At 38.0% G+C, this 19,175-nt stretch overlaps 3 protein-coding genes across 3 annotated transcripts in view; 1 reads left to right on the forward strand and 2 right to left on the reverse strand.

Annotated features, from left to right (window-relative positions):
* The window catches only part of NFU1 (NFU1 iron-sulfur cluster scaffold), a 532,135-nt gene that overhangs the window by 56,385 nt on the left and 456,575 nt on the right, over positions 1-19,175 (forward strand). The gene's annotated exons all lie outside the window — the stretch shown is intronic.
* Positions 1-19,175, reverse strand: part of SNRNP27 (small nuclear ribonucleoprotein U4/U6.U5 subunit 27) — a 716,203-nt gene that overhangs the window by 42,625 nt on the left and 654,403 nt on the right. The gene's annotated exons all lie outside the window — the stretch shown is intronic.
* Positions 1-19,175, reverse strand: part of GMCL1 (germ cell-less 1, spermatogenesis associated) — a 52,932-nt gene that overhangs the window by 18,081 nt on the left and 15,676 nt on the right. The window contains exons 7-10 of the mRNA XM_050754448.1: positions 15,940-16,024; positions 13,817-13,907; positions 7,931-8,068; positions 2,042-2,111 (exon numbers count right to left, since the gene is read on the reverse strand). Coding sequence (XP_050610405.1) covers positions 2,042-2,111; positions 7,931-8,068; positions 13,817-13,907; positions 15,940-16,024 — 384 coding nt within the window. The remainder of the gene's footprint in view (positions 1-2,041; positions 2,112-7,930; positions 8,069-13,816; positions 13,908-15,939; positions 16,025-19,175) is intronic.

Consider the following 19,175-nt stretch of genomic DNA (forward strand, 5'->3'; position numbering starts at 1 on the left):
CTGGAGAGGCTGAGGCAGGAGAATGGTGTGAACCTGGGAGGCGGAGCTTGCAGTGAGCTGTGACTGCGCCACTGTACTCTAGCCTGGGCGACAGAGACTCCGTCTCAGAAAAAAAAAGAAAAAAAAAAGCAGTATTTGTGGGATGTGAAATCCCACTTGTATATGGAGAGCCAACTTTTTGTATATGTGGGTTTTGCAGGACTAAACAACTGTGGGACTAGAGTATGTGTGGATTTTGGTATACGCAGGGGTCCTGAAACCAATCCCCCCAGAATGACTGTACCTCTTAGGCAAAAAACTAAACACTTATTCTAGTGCAGTATCTTAGATGAGACTCTACATTACCCTCAATAAGGATATGGGTGAGGAAAATCTTGAAAAGTAAAGAACATCCAAAATCTAAAAATTGAATATACAGAAGATATAGGATGATTTATAAGCTACTTCATACACTACAAAAATGCTTTAGTTCTCAATTCCATTAAACAGTTCATTGTTACTTCATATACTACATAATGCTTCAGTTCTCAATTTCATTAAATGGCTCATTTTTTGGTTTCAATTTATTATTTGTATTTCAACAATCTTTTTTTCTTATTTATTTTTGGGGCGGAGTTTCGCTTTTGTTGCCCAGGCTGGAGTGCAATGGCGCAATCTTGGCTCACCGCAACCTCTACCTCCCAGGTTCAAGCAATTCTCCTGCCTCAGCCTCTTGAGTAGCTGGGATTACAGGCATGTGCCACCACACCCGGTTAATTTTGTATTTTTAGTAGAGACGGGGTTTCTCCATGTTTGTCAGGCTGGTCTCGAACTCCCGACCTCAGGTGATCTGCCCACCTTGGCCCCTCAAAGTGCTGGGATTACAGGTGTGAGCCACTACGCCCAGCCTCAACAATCTTACTATTATTTATGCTGGATAAATATACCGGAAATATATTTGAAAAAATATATAATTATAATCAAAGCAGAAACTAGGATCCTGGATAATAAAAATCTCATAATCATCATGAATTAATGTAATACTTTCATACACTTAGTGTTTGGATGAAAACTTATAATTAGGTCATTACTTAAAAAAATTCTTTGGTATATAAAAATGAGTTCAAAGAGATCAGGGGCAAAAAATTAACTTCAAAGGTCTTTCTGTATACTCAGTCTCTTCATAATACCTATATATTAAGAAGCTAGCAGAAGGATCAAATCACAAATATAAAAGTTCTGTGAATTACAAAACACTATACCTCTTTCCTTTAAGATGAAGAAAGAGCATTAATGTTTTGTGGGGGGAGTCATATGTTTTTGGGGAAAGTATCCATAACCAGATGGTTTTTTTTTTTTTTGTTTGTATTTTATTTTATTTTATTTTATTTTATTTTATTTTATTTTTGAGACAGAGTCTCACTCTATCCCACAGGCTTGGAAGTGCAGTGGAGCAATCTCGGCTCACCGCAAACTCCACTTCCAGGGTTTAGTAGAGACAGGGTTTCATTATGTTGGCCAGGCTGGTCTCAAACTCTTGACCCCAAGTGATCCTCCCACCTCAGCCTCCCAAAGTATTGGGATTACAGGCGTGAGCCACTGTGCCTGGCCTGCATGGTTTTTAAATTAATTTTAGACTTAAAGATCATCAAAACCTATTTATTACATTAATTAGAATTTGACAATACTACCATAAATAAGAAAAAACAGATTTACCTAGACACAAATATAAAAATTGTGTTTTATGAAAGCATTACCTCAAATAATAGTTCAGTATGTCGAAAGAAAATCATATGATACTAAGTGAAACAAGGTATACATGGATTACGTGTTCGATTTTACTAACAAAGCAAATGATATTTCAATAATTGCATTATACTAATTGACCAGAAAGACATTTATAAGACTGATAATGTTGCAAATATATAATAAAAAGTGATAATATGATCTTTACTTCAACAGCTTGAGTTTTCAATACTGTTAATGATTTTTCAACATAACGCATTAAAAAATCCATAGCAAAGATTTTTTAACGAAAAATGATACGTTATAATATACTTACCCCACCTCACTGTCTTGTTCTGCCCGCAGCATAGCAAACCACTGCTGTTTATACACAGAAGAGAGCCATTCTGAAATGTAAGAATAAATTAATAATAAATAACGACTGAAGAACATAAAGGATTTAAACATTCATAGTTGATAAAATTGTTACCATTTATAAATACAAGTTTAAAATAGCAATTTAAAAATTAGGTAGCTTAGGCCAGGCATGGTGGCTCATGCCTGTAATCCCAGCACTTTGGGAGGCCAAGACAGGTGGATCACCTGAGGTCAGGAGTTCGAGACCAGCCTGACTAACATGGCAAAACCCCATCTCTACTAAAAATACAAAAATTAGCTGGGTGTGGTGGTGGGCGCCTGTAATCCCAACTACTTGGGCGGCAGAGGCAGGAGAATCACTTGAACCCAGGAGGTGGAGGTTGCAGGGAGCCAAAATCATGCCACTGCACTCCAGCCTGGGTGACAGAGTGAGACTCCATCTCAAACAATCAAACAGACAGAAAACAAACAAACAAACAAACAAACGAAACTGGTAGGTAGCTTATATTTTACAAACATACTATAATGGCTTAATGATCTTTAAAGTGGTAAAGGTTATATAGCTTTGTCTCAGGATAGACTGCACTTATATTGCATACATTTAAATTGGGATGTAAATCGTTAGTTAAAAGCATATTCTTGCATTTAATGTTTTCCTTTTCATAGTTCATATTAATTTTTCAATTGTAAAAATCATACCTGAAACTATATTTTTAGTTTTTATAGAAGTACTGACAGAAAATTGAATAATAAACTCTTCAGTTATTAACATCTAAAAAATAACAATTAATTTGTTTTTTGGGAAATCCCTAAATTAGTAGATGAAACATGCACACTCAATAAATAAATAATTCTAGAATATTAGATTTAGATAATATAAAATTAAAATATTTTAAATTATTCTAAATAGAATAAAAATTACAATTATAGACATTCCTATAATAATATACTTTTTTCCCACAAAATAAGCCTGTGTAAGTGGAAATGTTAGTTATTTTAGATAAAAACAGATTAAAAACAAGAGTAGGCCAGGTGAGATGGCTCATGCCTGTAATCCCAAGCACTTTGGGAGGCTGAGGTAGGAGGATCACTTGAGCCCAGGAGTTCCAGACCAGCCTGGGCAACATAGTGAGACCTGATCTCTCCAAAATCACGAAAATTAGGTGGACATAGTGGCGTGTGCCTGTCCTCCCAGCTACTCAGGAGGCTGAAGCAGGAAGATTTCTTGAGCCTGGGAGGTCAAGGCTGCAGCGAACCCTGGACATGCCAATGCACTCAAAACCTGGGCAACAGAGCAAGACCCTGCAAGGAAAGGACGGAAGGACGGATGGACGGACGGACGGAAGGACGGAAGGAAGGAAGGAAGGAAGGAAGGAAGGAAGGATTGGCTTAGCACTATTTATCTCTCTGCTCTTGTTTATTCCCAACTAGGGTAGTTTTTCTATTTTTTTTAAGTTCTTAAATTATTTTTCAATCTCTGTCTAAAAGAGGGGTAGAAATTAAAGTGCAATTAAAATCTGGATTGTCACTTCCTAGGTCTCTACTTAATAAAAGTAATCAGGTGACTTCCAATGATTTACTGGTGTCTTTCCTTAAAACATCCTATAAATACAAATACTTTTTTTTTTTTTTAGAGAGAGAGACACGGTCTCGCTCTGTGGCCCAGGCTGGAGTCCAGTGGCCCTATCTTGGTAAACTGCAGTCTTGAACTCCTGGGCTCAAGCGATTCTCCTCTCAGCCTCCAGAGGAGCTGGGACTACAGGCGTCTGCCACCATGCCTAGCTAATTTTTCCATTTCTTATGGAGAAGTGGTCTCCTGCTTCAGCCACCTACTGCTGGGATTACAGGAGTGAGCCACCATGTCTGGCCTAAATACACTTTTGAATGTTTCTTTCAGGGTCCTCCAAAATTATATTCTTGATATTATAAGGAATTTAAGTGTCTAGCACAGATAATTTGTCTTCATAGGTAAATACCAGTAGCAACTATTGCATGACTCAGCACACATATACTCGTTTATTTTTTTAAATTCTTTTTTTTTTTTTGAGACGGAGTCTCACTCTGTTGCCCAGGCTGGAGTACAGTGGTGCGATCTTGGCTCACTGCAAGCTCCGCCTCCAGGGTTCACACCATTCTCCTGCCTCAGCCTCCTGAGTAGCTGGGACTAAAGGCACCCGCCACCACACCTGGCTAATTTTTTGTATTTTTAGTAGAGATGGGGTTTCACCAGGTTAGCCAGGATGGTCTCGATCTCCTGACCTCATGATCCACTGGCCTCAGCCTCCCAAAGTGCTGGGATTACAGGTGTGAGCCACCGCACCTGGCCAAAAATTCTTATATATGTGTATTTAAAGCTGATCACTACCTATTAAAATGCCTGGAGTTTGAAACTCATTGATCTAGAGATGGCATATGGCATTTCATGATTCGTTTGTAAAACTGGAATGAGTTACACATACGTGCATATTCTCAAATATCATGTTAGACGTATCCCACAAATTTTTTGTTTTTTTTTGAGACAGAGTCTTGCTCTGTCACCAGGCTGGAATGTGGTGGCATGATCTAGGTTCACTGCAACTTCCGCCTCCCGGGTTTGAGCGATTCCCCTACCTCAGCCTCCCCAGTTGCTGGGATTATAGGCATGTGCTACCACACCTGATTATTTTTTGTATTTTAGTAGAGACGGAGTTTCACCATGTTGTCCAGGATGGTCTCGATCTCCTTATCTTGTGATCCACCCACCTCCGCCTCCCAAAGTGCTGGGATTACAGGTGTGAGCCACCGCGCCCGGCCAAAAATGTTTTAGAATTTAAATTGCAACAATTTTTGTATAACCTCCTTTAAAACCAAAAGCATTTTAACAAGTTAAAAACATGAGTACATATTTTTGTTTCTCTTGTCATGGCTTAATCCAAAAGAGTAAAAAGTCAAACTTCAAATCTTTCTGGTCATTGGTAGCTCAAGGATTCTAGGTCCCATGTCTTAAAAGCAGCATTCCAAAAGTAAGTCAATGTAACACAAGTTCAAATGCAATGTTAATAGCATTGCAAAAGGGAAAAAAAAAAAGAATCCCTGGTAAAATATGGGATGAAAAGAAGTGAAGCAGGTTCCTTTACACAGAGTTTTCAATATGTTTGTATGCAATCATTTCCAAAAAGGAAGAAACACTAGGCAGAGTTTGCCAGAATCCTTTTTGGCAGAGAGCTACTGTTGGCTGGAAAGATTCTGAAAAAGTGCCTTCAAGAAACTTTGACTAAGTAGACTAAACTTTGACTAAATAGTAATATGTTTCAGCACTTATTTTAAACTTTATCAGATCAAGGTCCAAAACAAAAACCCAAAATAGGGGCTAGGTGCAGTGACTCATGCCTGTAATTCCAGTATTTTGGGAGACTGAGGCGGCAGGATTGCTTAAGACTAGAAGTTTGAGAAGAGCCTGGGTAACATAGCAAGTCTCTGCCTCTACCTGCCTGCCCCTCTCCAGGCCACAGGGCGAAAAAAAAATGGGCATGTCAAGGTGGTATTTGACAGTGTCATGGATCCGATCTGCAGTTGAGATCTAGTCTACAGCAGTTTTGAATATAAACACAGTATTTTCCCAATGGAATAAGTGAGATACATGAGACTGAATTTATTTAGATTATTTCCCTAGTTTTACACAAAGAATATGGAAAGGGGACCTCTAAAACAATATTATTTGAAAATGTCATGTCTTACGTTTACGAACTTTAAAAAGCAAAAAAAGATACTTCCTAATTTGCCCAGCATTTTTTGTTTAAGTGAAGGGAAAAGTGTATCTTCAGGTATACATACAGTCACATGAATCCACTTAAAACTAATATGGCTTATAGCAAAAAACTAAGCCTACAAGTTGAACTACTTTATGAAACACATAAATCAGATGTAGATAATGAAGATGAGTGACCAAACATTTACATAGTGAAAATTCCTACATAGACAAATAGGAGTACTCTGTATAGAGCATCTAGGTAGAAAATAGTAACACAAAATTATGGAGAAGCCTGGTTCAAAAACGCTTATGTATAATAACATAAAAATCTAGTTCTGAGGCTATTTTCTGAATTTATTACATGGATTTATATACTTTTTCATTTTCAGTAACTTATTTTCACAAAACTGACAATGAGGTAATTGGGTAGAAAGTTGGAACAGAGTGGCAGAAATTGATATAATTGCTGAAGGAAATGAAAAAGAGAAATAACGAACTAAAAGTAGTATAAGAAGTCCCAAGGTTCAAGCTTAGTGTTGAAATGTCAATTTGCAGTGACACCAATACGAGAGCTGTAGAATGCTCTGCAGCAGTACTCAGCACAAAGTAGAGTGCTTGACACAGTTGAATCCTAAAATAAAGTGCTTCTATACAAAGTCCCAATTCAACTTTTAATTAAACATGTTTCTAAATTTTTTACCTAAAGATGGCAAACAGATATACACAAACTCTCCATATTGCCAAATGCCTAACTTTGATTAATGTTAACACGTTTGGCACTATTTCTGAAAAATGATCAAGTTTTAGGTTGATTAATCAAAATAATTTCAACTCATTTCAAATCTAAGATACCTTCCTACTGACAGCATATACCAATCTATCTCAATAATGTGAATTAGGTGGCTTCCTTCTGTCCCTTCACAATGTGATAAATATGTGGTAAATAATAATCTGTAAGATATGGTAACAACGACTGACATCTGCCAGAAAATACAGGATCTAAACTCTTTCTGATTCTATATTGAATAGACTATTTTAGACTAGAAATACTTGTACCCATCTTGCAATCCAAAAATATAAAGCTTATCCACTTGCATCACAGGCACACTTAAATTAAACCACTTTAGAACAAACTTTTCCCCAATCTCTTTCAAAACTCATTTGCAAAAAGCCTTAAAAGGAAGTACAGTTAGAGTGGCATATGTAATTGGCTTTGGCATCTAATATTACATAATTGCTAGGGCCTGGTATTTAACAGATACTAAAACTATTATAGAACTGCTATACTATAAGGAATGTAAAATTCAGAGAATTTGTGATTTAAACAGCATCTATAAACTTGCTGAAGTGATTTTATAAAAATGCACCACTTCCAAATATACCAGAAGAGTTAACTCTAAGTTTTCTTTCCCTTCAATTCCTTTCCAAATAAGTATACAGATTTCAGGAACAATTTAAATCTATAAACATACAGCTACGTCACAATTAAGGTGTCAAAAAAATCACAACTTTTTACACAAATCTATAACTCTAATTATTACTGCAAACATGACATATAAATCTTCAAACAGAAATTCTATTTTCCATTTCTTATATGTATATATAGTACTAAATGGAATTATTCACAAGCACTAGAGATTTAACTTAGAAAGGTAAATCAGTAGTTATTTCAAAAATTTTAAGTTATAATTAGCAAAGACACATTTGCTTCAACATGAAGTTTAAGACTTTAGAATAAGGAAAAACCAGAATAAACAAATTTAAGGAGCACTAATAGAAAAATCAGTTATGATCTTTAAATACTTCAAAAGTCATTTTTAAAAGTCTGATCCAAAATCGTGTACTGGTTTACTAAATTAAAGAACATCCATATTACAGAATACCAGATAATCATTTAAATATTCTAGAAAGTATTTAATGAAATATGATATGAGAAAATACTCATGATATGTAAGCATGGAAAATTACCTCTATAGTATGATTCCACTTTGGAATAAACATGTATACCTTTTTGGGATTAATAATAATTTCTACTTCCTTGTTCTATTCTATGATCTATATTACTGTTATAATCAGAAATATATTACTTAAAATTACAAATTCATTATGTTCTCTTACCTGAAGGTACTATAGCATCTTGTTCAATAATTCTTGCAGAGGCCAGATCACTGATAATATATTGTAACCTTAAATGTCTGAATACCGGCACAAATGGTTTTCCTTGTTCAGTTTCAAGAAAGGCCATACCTTCAAAATCTATAAAAAACCGTGTAAGTTAAACAGTCATTCTTTTCAAACCTATTATTCTTAAATGTTTTGATGGACGGGAGATACACACATACACTCACGTCTATTAGAATACAAAATAAGGTAGTTTTAAAGTTCTCAAGAATTTTATAAACCTTAGGTTTACAGATAAAAACATAAGGAGATTTATTTTAAAATCCCAGGAAATTAACTTTGGTCCTAATGAAACCCCTGGGCTGGGAATTCAGCTGTTTCTGGGCATTTGGCATTTATAGCGCAGCAAGCTGGGAAAGGAAGGCTTGAGAAAGGTACTTAGGGTTACACACTCTCACCAAAATCCCCCTCCCAGGAACCGAACAGGCCAGTGAAACTCTGGAGCCCAAAAGCCTCACTCAAGGGTAAGGTACACAGGACAAAGACTATCTCTTAATTTCTTTTAACTTTCATTTCAGCTACATGTAATGAACACTAGTTAATATATTAATTCTCTATTGAAATACAAAATAAGAAAGATTACGTATGGCTAGGCGTGGTGGCTCACGCCTGTGATCCCAGCACTCTGGGAGGCTGAGGCTGGCAGACTGTTTATGCCCAGGAGTTGAGAGACCAGCCTGGGCAACATAGTGAGATGCTATCTCTATTAAAATAAAATAAAATAAAACAAAATAAAATAAAAGACAGACATTGTAGCCATAGTTTTGCAACAGTTGGGTAGTATTCAGTTATTATTAAGATAATTCAAGGCTGGGCACGGTGGCTCACACCTGTAATCCTGGCACTTTGGGAGTCTAAGGTGGAAGGATCACTTGAGTCCAGGATGTCTAAGACCAGCCTGGCCAACACTGTGAGACTCCCATCTCTACAAAAAATAAAAATAAAAAAATTAGCGAGGTGTGGTGGCATGTGTCTGCAGACCAGACCCAGCTCCTCAGGAGGCTGAGGTGGAAAGATTGCTTGAGCCCAGGAGTTAGAGCTTGCAGTGAGCTATGATTGTGCCACTGCACTCCAGCCTGTGTGACAGAGCAAGACCCTGTCTCTAAAATAAATAATAATAATAATAATAATGATAATACTGAAAACAGAATAATTCGGCTGGGCGTGGTGGCTCATGCCTGTAATCCCAGCACTTTGGGAGGCCGAGGCGGGTGGATCATGAGGTCAGGAGTTCAAGATCAGCCTGGCCAAGATGGTGAAACCCCATCTCTACTAAAAATACAAAAAGGATTAGCCAGGCGTGGTAGTGGATGCCTGTAATCCCAGCTACTTGGGAGGCTGAGGCAGAGAACTGCTTAAACCTGGGAGGCAGAGGATGCAGTGAGCCGAGATCATGCCACTGCACTCCAGCCTGGGTGACAGAGTGAAACTTTGTCTCAAAAAAAGAAAAGAAAATAGAATAATTCAAGTTTATGAAGTATATAATTTTTTTTCTTTTAGGGAGAATTTAAGGTTATTCCTAAAAATTACCCTCAGTTACATTCCAGTGTGCTTTCATGAGTCAGAAGGAAAGGTTTAGGGTTACTGCTATCAAACAGGTATTTGTGCATGAGCCCTAGTCTATGTTTTCTGTTAAACGACATACACCCAGGAGAGTATGTACACCCAGTCCTGTTGCTATTAAGGATAAGGAGAAAAACAAGACAGTTGCCATTATAGACTATTATGTCTCAAACCATGCTTCACATAGAATACAGGTTTTCTGTAGACCAAAAGGTGTTCACTAAAATATTTTTTTCCTGAAAATTATAAAAAGACAGCCAAGTTAATGAAAAGAATTTCCACATTATCTCATATATTTTTTGTATTCCCTTGGCACCTGCTTAGAGTCAGCAAAGCAAACAAGAAAGCAGTAAATTCATTAAAAAAATTTATAGTTAACTTTGCTTATTTATACAACAGGTGTGTGATGGTGGATTTATATCTCTTGCTTTTAAAAATAACAACATTGGTTCTAGTTCACATGTTGAATTAAATGTGCCAATTTCATGGGGTGTGCTGAGAATACCATTTTGTTTTTACAGGTGTTCTGTCACATGAACAAGACATAAAAATCTAATTCTGGATTGTCTCATAGAAATCTGGTGATTATATCTCATGAAGCCTTTTCGTCAAGGCTGTAGAAGAGACTGGCTCATTTACTTCTGTAAGAATTTATAGAACCAAAAAAAATGTTTTAAAGTTGCTTGCTGGACAACATGTGGCCATACTTATTCCATCAGCCAAATTCAATAGCAATCCTTAAGTATAATTGTGTAGAAAACTTTCTAAATTTCTATTGTTTCTTGTGGTCCTGATCCATATAGATCTGAAAAGTCAAAGAATTAAGATAACTTAAAAGAAATATACAAAAATATATGCCGGGTGTGGTGGCTCACGCCTGTAGTCCTAGCACATTGGGAGGCCGAGGCAGGCAGATCATTCGAGGCCAGAAGTTCAAGACCAGCCTGGCCAACATGGCAAAAACCCATCTCTACTAAAAATACAAAATATTAGCTGGGTGTGGTGGCATGCACCTGTAGTCCCAGCTACTTGAGAGGCTGAGGCAGGAGAATTGCTTGAATCTGGGAGGCCGAGGCTGCAGTGAGCCAAGATCACGCCACTGCACTTCCAGCCTGGGTGACAGAGCAAGACTCCGTCTAAAAAAAAAAAAAAAAAAAAGAAAGAAAGACATACACCAAAATATAATGAGTGAGGGATCACAAGTGATTTTTTCTATCCTATTTCCTAAGTATGCATCTTATTTACAATTTAAAAACTATTGAAAATGACTCTATAAAATCTTCACAGAAAAACAAGAGCATTAGACATACATTTTGGTTTGTGCAATCAATGTCTCCCTGAAAAGTTATGTTGAACTGTAAACTTTCACACCTCAGGGGCTGGGAGGGAGAGCCTCAAGTGGGAAACCAGAAGTGGACCACAACCACAGCTTGCTTCTCTAGTTTCTGCCACTTAGGCTACAGGGCAATTTCTCTTTTGATTGATCGCTGTGGTGGATCTATCTGAAGCACAAATGATCATAAGTTTCTATCAACATTTGCCTAACATCTGCTGTTTCTACTGAGTCCCTCTGTCTTTTTAACTTCTTCTCCATCCTTGTCTCTTTCCGGTTTTCTTTTGTCTTTTTTTTTTTGTTGAGATGGAGTCTGGCTCTGTCACCCAGGCTGGAGTGCAGTGGCTGGATCTCAGCTCACTGCAAGCTCTGCCTCCGGGGTTTACGCCATTCTTCTGCCTCAGCCTCCTGAGTAGCTGGGACTATAGGCGCCTGCCACCTCGCCCGGCTAGTTTTTTGTGTTTTTTAGTAGAGACGGGGTTTCACCGTGTTAGCCAGAATGGTCTCGATCTCCTGACCTTGTGATCCACCCGTCTCAGCCTCCCAAAGTGCTGGGATTACAGGCTTAAGCCACCGCGTCCGGCCCTCTTTCAGTTTTTCTCTCTTTCGTTTATTTAAATGCTTTCCCCTACTTTTCTCCTCTATAATTTCCCTAGTCCCTCTTTAATTGCCATAATGTAACATGAAAGTATAATTTAAGATACAAGTTTAGTATTTTTGTTCTTCAAGGAAATCAAGTTATATTTCACTGATATGGTTCTTTACATATTTTTATTTCAAGAGTTTTATAGAAAAATAATTTATCTGGCTCTGAGGTAGGAAATCTAACTACATAAAATAATTCTATAAAATGAATTTAACTAAGCTATAAAGAGCATGAAATTTTAAAATTAAGAACATCTATTCATCAAAAAACATTTTTTTTTTCCTTTTTTTTTTGGGACAGGGTCTCATACTCTGCTGTCCAGGCTGCAGTGCAGTGGTGTGTGGCCATGGCTCACTGCAGCCCCGACCCCCACAGGCTCAGGTGATCCTCCCCCCATGTCAGCCTCCCCAGTAGCTGGGAATATAGACAAGTGCACACCACCATGCCCTGCTAATTCTTTTTTTTTTGAGACAGAGTTTCGCTCGTTGCCCAGGCTGGAGTGCAGTGGCGCAATCTTGGCTCACTGCAACCTCTGCCTTCTGGTTTCAAGCGATTCTCCTCCCTCAGGCTCCCTAGCAGCTGGGATTACAGGCGCCTGCCACCAAGCCCAGCTAATTTTTGTATCTTTAGTAGAGATGGGGTTTCACCATGTTGGCCAGGCTGGTCTCCAACTCCTGACCTTGTGATCTGCCCACCTCAGCCTCCCAAAGTGCTGGAAGCACAAGCATGAGCCTCCGTGCCTGGCTGCCCTGCAAATTCTTTATGTTGCTCAGGCTGTCCTTGAACTCCTGGGCTCAAGTGAGCCTCCTGCCTTGACCTCCCAAAGTGCTGGGATTACAGGCGTGAGCCACGGCACCAACCAAAAAGACATCTTTAATCAATTAAAAAGATAACCTACAAACTGGAAGTGCAGAACATATTTACGACAAAGTATTAGTTATCAGGAATACATAAAGAAAGCCTACAAATCAATAAGAAAAGACAAATGTGACATTACAATAGGAAACATACCTAAACAGATATCTCACAGAAGATGAAACATGTGGCTAATAACCATATTAAGGGTCGTTCAATCTCTTTAGTTAGAAAGGAAATTAAAATTAAGGCCACAATGTGACATAGTTCCATAACAACTAAAACAAAATGATACATTATCCAGTGGCGTGTTGCCGCTGGCTTATAGGAGCTGACTGTGTACATCTCCTTTTTCACAAAGTGATGTCATGTTGGTAGTTTGCAATCAATCAGCCACGATGGGAAAATTTGTACCATGGGAATTAAAAAATGGTACTAATCAGGGATTGTTTTTTTCAGAGTCAGCTTATTAGCACACCACTATGTAATATATGTTAAGATATATATACTTGGTGCAATAATATATATTTTTAAAGCAAAAGAATAAACACGAAGTTCAAGATAGTGGTTAGGAAAAGTCAGACGGACTCAATAGAAAAGAAGCACATGAGTTAGACTGAAGTTACTGATATTCTAATTCTCCAAGATTAGGTCATAAAGGCTCAACGTATTAAAAATAAACCAAAAAGGTGGCTATAAGCTAAGAAAATCATGAACCAAGGATTATGATTTATCCAGTTCTTTGCACCTGACAGCCATAAAAAATACTTTTTCTAGATATGTTTTAGCAAAGTAAAAAATAACATACATACATTTTAATATACACACACATGTATTTTTTACATTGCATGCCCTTCTTTGTACAGATAAGACCTTATAGCAGTTGATCTTAACCAATTTTAGATCAGTCTCTACTGAGAATCTGATGGAAGGCATGGAAGCTCTCCTCCCACAAATGTATGCAGCAGCACACACACATATCAAATTCTGTAACCACTTTTGGGGGTCAGTGACACATGAAAGCCTATCTATGGCCCCCATGTTAAGAATGGCTGCCTGACAGGGTATAGTTTGTTAGAGAAAACTCAGTGTGGTCAAGACAAATGCAGTCAACAAGATCTGTTGGTGATATAATGGGAAAAACAATCGTTTTGGGGGATCAAGAGTATGGTGACAGTTCAAGGAGTAACAATTCAGATAATGATAGGTAAGGCATTTTTCTTATCTAGCCTTGATTTTCTCACTGTAAATGAGAGGCTGAAGTAGATAACTGCTAAGGTTTTCTCTAAGCTCTAAAATTAAGTCTATAAACAAGTCAGGGCCTGATTTCATTTGATTAATTAATTAATTTATTTTCTGTTCTCACAGGGCCTGATTTTAATAAATTTCCTTTTAAAAGACAAGTTCTCAAAAACTTCAGGCCTACCTTTCCTCTGTTTAGAAAACCAGACATCTGTCTCTGTCAAAAGCTGTTTTAAAGATCCATTCCAAGAAGGCACAAGTTGAAGGAACATCCACTGGGTTAAAAAAATTAAATAAGAAAACAATTATGAAATTTCATCATTTTATGATTTTACATTTTCAGATTGCTTTCACCTTAAAATATAATAGCTAAAAAATTTAACTTCTACTTTACCAGCAATTGCAAAAAAGAAAGTACAACTATTAGATGACATGCTTATAAGCACTCAATTTATCACGGCATTATCATAGTCCAATGGCTGGGTGCTGTGGCTCACACCTATAATCCCAGCACTTGGGAGGCCAAGGCGGGCAGATCACTTGAGAGAGGTTTAGACTAGCCTGGGAAACATGGTGAAACCCCACCTCTATGAAAAAAAAAAAAAAAAGGGCATGGTGGCATGCATCTGGAGTCCCAGCTACTCAAGAGGCTGAGGTGGGAGGACCTTTTGAGCCCTGGAGGTCAAGGTTGCAGTGAGTCATGATTGCACCACTGTGTTCTAGTCTAAGTGACAGAGCGAGACCTTGTCTCGAGGAAAAAAGAAAAAAAAAATCACAGTCCAGTGATAAAAATTGGATGTGGGTGCTAAGGAGTAAGCCAATCCTTGAGAAGTCTTTATGGTAACTCACTGGAGATTACTGTATTAAAAAGGTAAAGGTCTAATATGTATATTACATTAGTAATTTTATACTAACTTATTCTACTGACTAACAACTCAATTTCACTAAATACTATATGAGATTATAAAAGCAAGAAATTAACACGGGAAAAAGGAGCTTCTTTGTCTTATTGTTGCTGAGATAATATGCACAGCAGGTAAGAGCAAAAACTTTTAAATCCTGGACCTGGCACTTAAGAGCTGGGCACATTACCTAATATCTCTGGGCCTTAATTTCTTCATTTGTAAAATGAGCATGATAATATGTTTATCTCATAGGACACTAAAATATTTAATATATATAAATACTTAGAATGGTGCATGGCATGTAAACACCCTGTAAGTATTAGCACTTTTCATTACTGGCAAAAAGCAGTTATAACAACAGAAATGAATGCCACTGTGACAACTCACTGCGGGCTGCACGTCCTAGGTTCAGGTGATCCTCCCACCTCAGCCTCCTGAGTAGCTGGGACTACAGGCACAAACACCACACCCAGCTAAGCTTTCGGATTTTTTGTAGACAGGGGTTTTTGCCATGTTACCCAAGCTGATCTTGAACTCTGCGCCGTAAGCAATCTGCCAGCCTGGGCCTCCCAAATTGCTGGGATTACAGGCGTGAGTCACTGTGCCTGACCTCTGCACCAATTTTTTAAAAGACTGGATAGCCCAGATAGTAAAGTTCCTTGAAGAAAAATAGTAACAAAATTTCATCTCTACCATAGAAACAAACAAACAAAGAGTCCCTATGAGATAAGCTAGAAAGTGTCTCAGTCTGAAGTTTCACAACCGTGTTAAATACTCACCACAGTTTTGGGGACAAAAGGGTAAAGGCGGGATTATGCAGTACGAAGAGGGCAATGGACTTGGACTCCCAAGATCCAGTCTCTGCCTCAAGCCTGCTCTGAGTCTCACTATCTACATGAAAGAATAGTGGCTGATCTGTGTCTTCAAAGAGTTGTGAAAATAAAATTAGATTTTCAAAATGTTGAAACTTTTCAAAAGGATGAAGTAAAACATATGCCAGACATGCAAACAAGCCTTTGAAAGAAAAATTTCAACATTGCTTAGAAAAAGTGTGTCTAAAAATACCATCATTAACTGAAGCTCAACTTTGAAAACGTTCCTAAAAATGATATAAAACATTTCTGATTACGTAAATAAATAACAACAACATATTTTTTGTTAAAGAGAAGTCTGGGAAAAAACAGAAAAGTATTCCTAAAATAGAAAAGTACAAAAAATAAAGTTAAAATCACTAATGATACCAAATCCCTAAATATAAAGACTTTTTAATGTTTTGGCCTATTTCCTTTTCCTACATTTATAACCATCCCTGTATTGCTGAACACTGTTTCCAGTTTTTCACCATTATACACAGTGCTGAGGTGACATCCTTGCATAATATGACATCATATTATGTCAGTACCTTTTTTAGAGCGGTGTATATATCCATCTCCACTTGCATCACAAATAAGTTAGATGAACCAATAAGCTGTTTCATGACATTTATACTGAAAAGGATAAATAGAGGGAGTGAGCTTATCTTTAGGCACGGGCTAAAGGATCCTGGTGGAACTAAAAGCTTTGTCTTTCTTTTAAAAAATACATGGAATTAAAAATGACAGCAGTCCTTCTGCCCAAGACAAAGAATCTTAGAAAACAATCTATCTGGATACAAGGATACTTTTAATTCAGATAGTGTGCTGTGAAAGGTCCTTTTCACACTGATAGGGAAACAAAGAGCTCTGATCTGCTGATTAATCAAGTTAAAGCAAGGTTCCAATAAGAGAATTTTCAGTATGCGCTGATAAAATGACAGCCATCCTCTTTTGCCCTCCACCACCCCACTTCTATGTTTTGTTTTGTTCTTTAAAAAAATGCCAGGCATAGTGGCTCACATCTGTAATCCCAGCACTTTGGGAGGCAGGAGAATCATTTGAAGCCAGACGTTTGAGACCAGCCTGGACAACATGGTGAGACCTTGTGCACCAAAAAAAAAAAAAAAAAAAAAAAAAAAAAATTAGCCAATCATGGTGGTGTGCACCTGTAGTCCCAGCTACTTGTGAGGCTGAAGGGGTAGAAGGATCACTTGAGCCCAAGAGGTGGAGGTTGCAGTGAGCCGAGACTGTACCACTGCACTCCAGCCTGGGCAACAGAGCAAGATACTGTCTCCAAAAAAAAAAAAAGACACTAGAACAGCTATATCGTCAAAGTAATCTTTAACCTCTAGGCTTAAGAGAATTGCTTAGTCATAAACTATGGTTTTAGTACTATTCAAGAGCATAAGATCAAGAAACACGTGCTATTTAGAGTGAAAATGACATCATCAGTTATTTTGTTTTGTTTTGCTTTTCCTTTGTTCTTTCTTTCTTTGAGCCACAAAAAGCCAAGAGAGCATGTGGGTTTTTAAGAGGATCCTGCTCCTTTTTCAAAAAGCTCAATGAGAAATTAGAGTTGTCCCCTTGTATCTGTGGGGGGTTGGTTTCAGAACTCCCTACAAATACCAAAATCCTCTATGCTCAAGGCCCTTATATAAAATGGCACAGTATTTGCATGTAACCTATGCACATCCTCTCATATACTTTAAATCATTTCTAGGTGTTCTTATAGCACTTACTACAATGTAAATGTTATACAATAGTTGTCATACAATATTGGGTTTTTTGTTATCATTTTTTAAAGTTTTTCCCCCAAATCTTTTCAATCAGCAGTTGGTTGAATCCACAAATGGAGAACCCATGGATATGGAGGGTTGACTGTATTAAAGTGTTTCTAATGATTTTCAAATCAAACATTCTACAGTGATTTATTTATGCCTCGCTATCACCAGGTGATGAATGTCTCTCACACTTCTCTACCAAATTACCTCGTAAAGGCAAAAGAAAGGAAAAAACCCAATGATCTAGGTGGTGGTCTAACCATAAAAATAACATTTCTATAAATGGTATCTTGAGAGTTCAAGGAAATTTGAATTCCCTCTATTCTATAATGTATTTAAACACAAAAATGTTTACCTCTCCCCCACCTCAACAACAACAAAAAATCAGTACAATCAGTAAAATTCACATCCCGGGAAGCTATGCAATGTTTGACTTTAGTTTTGTACATTTCCATCAGAAAGTCACTTACTCCTGGGCACATTTGTATCCCTGTCTCCAAAGCACCGCTGTCAAGTAAATGCAAGCCAGAAAATGACTGTAATGCCAACCAGCCTTCAAAACTTCACTGCTAGCCAGATTTTCTCAGACCCATCACAAATACCTTAGTCCCATTACTATAAATAAGTTCCCTGACAGCAAGAGACCATGACAAAATCATCTCTGCATCCTTCACAGCCACAAACAGAGTATCTTTACATAATGAACAGTTAGGAAGTACTTGCTGCAGGAATAAATGGATAATATGCGTACTTAATCCAAAAAGCCAAACTAAGCTGGGTGCAGTGGTATGTGCCTATAATCCCTGCTACTTGGAGGCTGAGGTGGGAGGACTGCTTGAGCCCAGGAGTTTGAGTCTAGCCTGGGCAACATAGCAAGGCCCCCATCTCTTTAAAAAAGAAAGACTGCTATATAGCTTGGGTGGTGGGCAGTCCTCATTGTCACCGCCATATATCTTGTAGGTTTTTAGAACCCTGGAATCCATTTCTCACGGGTGACTGCGGTCCTATTATTCCAGCTTGGACTACATGGTCCACAGGTGACAGAGAAATCTTGGCCCTCTGGCTCCATCTCCAGGACCTCTGGCTCTGCGCTGTGCTGTGTGCAACCGGGTCCCGCTTGAAGATGAAGGCAGCGCAGTTGACTGTGGGAGCCTCTGCAGCCCCAGCCTGAAGCCTGCATGGGACCCTGTGTGGTGCTAACAGTTTTTTTTAAAGGAAGACTGATATTTTCTCAAAGAGAGGGGACGTCACTATCTTGCCCAGGATGATCTTGAACTCCTAGATTCAAGCAATCCTCCCAACTTGGCCTCCCAAAGTGCTGGGATTACAGGTCTAGGTTTTCCTAAATCTGCTTTTCTGGTAGAGAAACCCTGAGGACTGATTGGCTTTTGCTTGTCTAAAACCATGGCCTGCGAATTCGTAACATTCAGGGACATGGCCATAGACTTCTCTCATCAGGAGTGGGAATACCTTGACCTGGTTCAGAAGACCTTGTACCAGGAGGTGACAGTGAAGAACTATGGTAACTTGGTCTCAATGGGGTCTCACTCACACTGAGGCTGGAGTGCAGTGTCGCAATCACAGCTCACTGCAACCTTGACCTCCATGGCTCAAGCAATCCTCCTGCCTCAGCCTCCAGAGTAGCTGGGATTACAGATTTGAATTCAAGGAGTGAAATAATCAGAGACGGAAAAATGTACATTTATAGGAGCCACACATTTGTTATGCCACATCAGAGAATTCATTCTAGTGAGAAAACCGATCAACATGAAAAGTTTTTGAAGGTTAAAAAAAAAAAAAAAAAGGCCAAAACAGTTTCTTCAAACTTATTTCTCAATAATAAAGATGATTTTTAAAATATACCTTTTAAATTCTCTAAAAGTCTGGCAAAACCTGAAACTTTTCTATAGTCTTATAACAGTAATGCATTTTTCTATTAAAATTGGTTAAAACGGTAGACATAATATCCATTATATTATTCACAACAAAGAAATAAGTTTGTG

The sequence above is a fragment of the Macaca thibetana genome, chromosome 13 (assembly GCF_024542745.1).
Source record: "Macaca thibetana thibetana isolate TM-01 chromosome 13, ASM2454274v1, whole genome shotgun sequence".
In the NCBI taxonomy this organism is placed as follows: domain Eukaryota; kingdom Metazoa; phylum Chordata; class Mammalia; order Primates; family Cercopithecidae; genus Macaca; species Macaca thibetana.